The sequence below is a fragment of the Anarrhichthys ocellatus genome, unplaced genomic scaffold, assembly GCF_004355925.1.
Source record: "Anarrhichthys ocellatus isolate YVR2014 unplaced genomic scaffold, GSC_Weel_1.0 scaffold5023, whole genome shotgun sequence".
In the NCBI taxonomy this organism is placed as follows: Eukaryota; Metazoa; Chordata; class Actinopteri; order Perciformes; family Anarhichadidae; genus Anarrhichthys; species Anarrhichthys ocellatus.
Window position 1 is genome coordinate 1 of NW_022284997.1, and position 2500 is coordinate 2500.

The 2500-nt window shown below is 41.6% G+C and overlaps 1 protein-coding gene across 1 annotated transcript in view; it reads left to right on the top strand.

The window, feature by feature from the left end:
- Positions 1-1171: 1171 nt before the first annotated feature.
- The window catches only part of LOC116379723 (oocyte zinc finger protein XlCOF6.1-like), a gene marked incomplete at its 5' end in the record, with an annotated part of 1440 nt that continues 111 nt past the window's right edge, over positions 1172-2500 (top strand). Inside the window, one exon of the mRNA XM_031841695.1 lies at positions 1172-2500. This exon is cut by the window's right edge and continues 111 nt beyond it. Within this exon, the coding sequence (XP_031697555.1) occupies positions 1172-2209 (1038 nt within the window).

Below are 2500 nucleotides of genomic sequence, written 5' to 3' on the forward strand. Positions count from 1 at the left end.
GTCCACTGCATGCGGAACTTTGTCGACTGTTAACGTTCGTCATTATCACGATTTAGCAGGAAAAATCGTAACGTGATGAAACATGCAACGTTTCGTTAACGTTAAACCAGAACACCGGCGCATCTGGTTGCAGGTTGTTTGTTTTAACTCGAAGTAGAATGAGATGATACTGATGAGATGATGAGGTCAAAGAGCTTCAGGGAGAGGAGGCTGGTTGTAGCGCAGCTTAACGCAGGGCTGAGCTGTGAGTGGACCTGGGCCTGGATAAAGGTGGAGCTGGGCCTGGATAAAGGTGGAGGTCTAAACAGACGTGAGGACAGCTTCCTGCAGATATGTGTGAGCATATGGCTCACACATATCTGCACTCATTTTGTTTAGTTTTGCACAGGTTGCACGTTATTGTTGTTTTGAAAAGATATGCAGTAAAACTCTTTATTGCCAAATATTTGAACTTGTTTTGTTTAGTTTTTCACAGGTTGCACTTTGTTATTATCTTAGAAAGATATTCAGTGCAAAACAGGTGAATTGCTGCCACAATAAGCTATTTTCTGCCAAATATTAGTTATTTTTTGCACAGATTGAACTTTATTTGCATTGTTCTAACAAAGCGATTGCACATTTCATTTGTTTTTGTCTGGTGGAGCAATCTGGTTTACTTGAAAGTGATTGCAATTTTCTTTATTCTATTATTTGAAAAAGCACAGACGGAGGAGTCACAAAATGTTATTTCAATAAAAGTTCAACATGGACCATTTTGTTACAATTTTGTTGGGGTGGTGGGGCATGAACATTTTTCTTCCTCCAAAGTGGGGCGTGACAGAAAAAGTTTGAGAACCACTGATTTACACTCTTCATAATTTAGCTTTTTCCCACTTTGTATTGAAACCATTGCACAACAATTTAAGTTTTATCTTATCATAACATAAGACTATTAACAATTGCATGTCCTTCCCCATCTCTATTCTAAGTATAAAAAGTCCCAGAAAATGTATATATTCCAATTGTGATACTGTGCCCTTAAATACTGTATATGTGGACACAGGTGGCCATTTACACACACTGTTTAAATAATAAGGATTTCACAGGTCATTTATTGTATGTAGAACTAGAAAAGTAACATTTCTGACAACTAAAGGTTCAGAATGTGTGTTTCCTGTTTCCTGCAGACGTCCAGCAGCTGTTGGTGGTTAAAGAAGAGCAGCAGGAGTGGAGCTCCAGTCTGGACCAGGAGGACCCAGAGCCCCCACACATTAAAGAGGAACAGGAGGAACTTCGGACCAGTCAGGAGGGAGAGCAGCTTCAAGGTCTGGAGGAGGCTGATATCAAGTTGTCATTCACTCCTGTGAAGAGTGAAGACAATGATGAGGAAGCTCAGTCCTCACAGCTTCATCAAAGACAAACTGAACAGATGGAAACAGAAGCTGATGGAGAGGACTGTGGAGGACCAGAACCAGACAGGAACTCAGATCCAGATACTGTTGACAAGACTAAAGACTCTTCTGAACCCGAGACTGATGACAGTGACAATGATGATTATGAGACAAGAGAACTTCAGTCAGGTTTAAACTCTGTGATAAATAACGTCAAAATTACTAACAGAGAATTGTTGATCTGCTCTGATTGTGGAAAAACATTTGGCCACAAGACAAATCTGAAAAGACACATGAGATGTCACTCAGGAGAGAAACCATTCAGTTGCTCATTTTGCAATAAGAGTTTCAATCGGAGGGAACACCTGATTGCTCACATGAGATGTCACTCAGGGGAGAAACCATTCAGCTGCTCAGTGTGTGACACAAGTTTCAGTCATTGTTGGTCACTGGAGAAGCACATGAGGGTCCACACGGGAGAGAAACCATTCAGCTGCTCACTTTGCAGTAAGAGATTCAGGCAGCACTCTGATTTGGCAGCACACTTCAGAATCCACACGGGAGAAAAACCTTTTTCCTGCTCAGTTTGTGACACGAGTTTCACTCAGCGTCACACTTTGGTTCAGCACATGAGAACCCACACGGGGGTGAAACCTTTCATCTGCCCGGTTTGTGGGAAGAGTTTCTCAAGGAAGGGACATATGACGAGACACATGACGGCTCACACCGGGGAGAAACCGTTCAGCTGCAGCGTTTGTGACAAAAGCTTCACTTGGCAGTCACAGTTTAAACGACACGAGTGTGCTGGTGATAGCAGCGGAGCAGCAACTAAAGATTAAAGCAACGGGAAACTTTCTTCCTGCTCACCTCGGAGTGTTCAACTGTCGACAAGGACGACATGGACGAGTAAGAATATATCATAGAATACAGAAAATGCTCTTTGAGAAATGAGTTTTGATTTCATGTCTTCTATTGATCAGATTATTAAAGATTTATTGACAATATGACAGCATTCTGTCTAAATGTTGATACCTCACATTCTCTTATTTTAAGGAGTCAGTCTAACATTTTGAGACGAGAAGATTGTTATGAATCTCAGGTGTGTGTGTTCAGTACAGAGTCAGGACGTG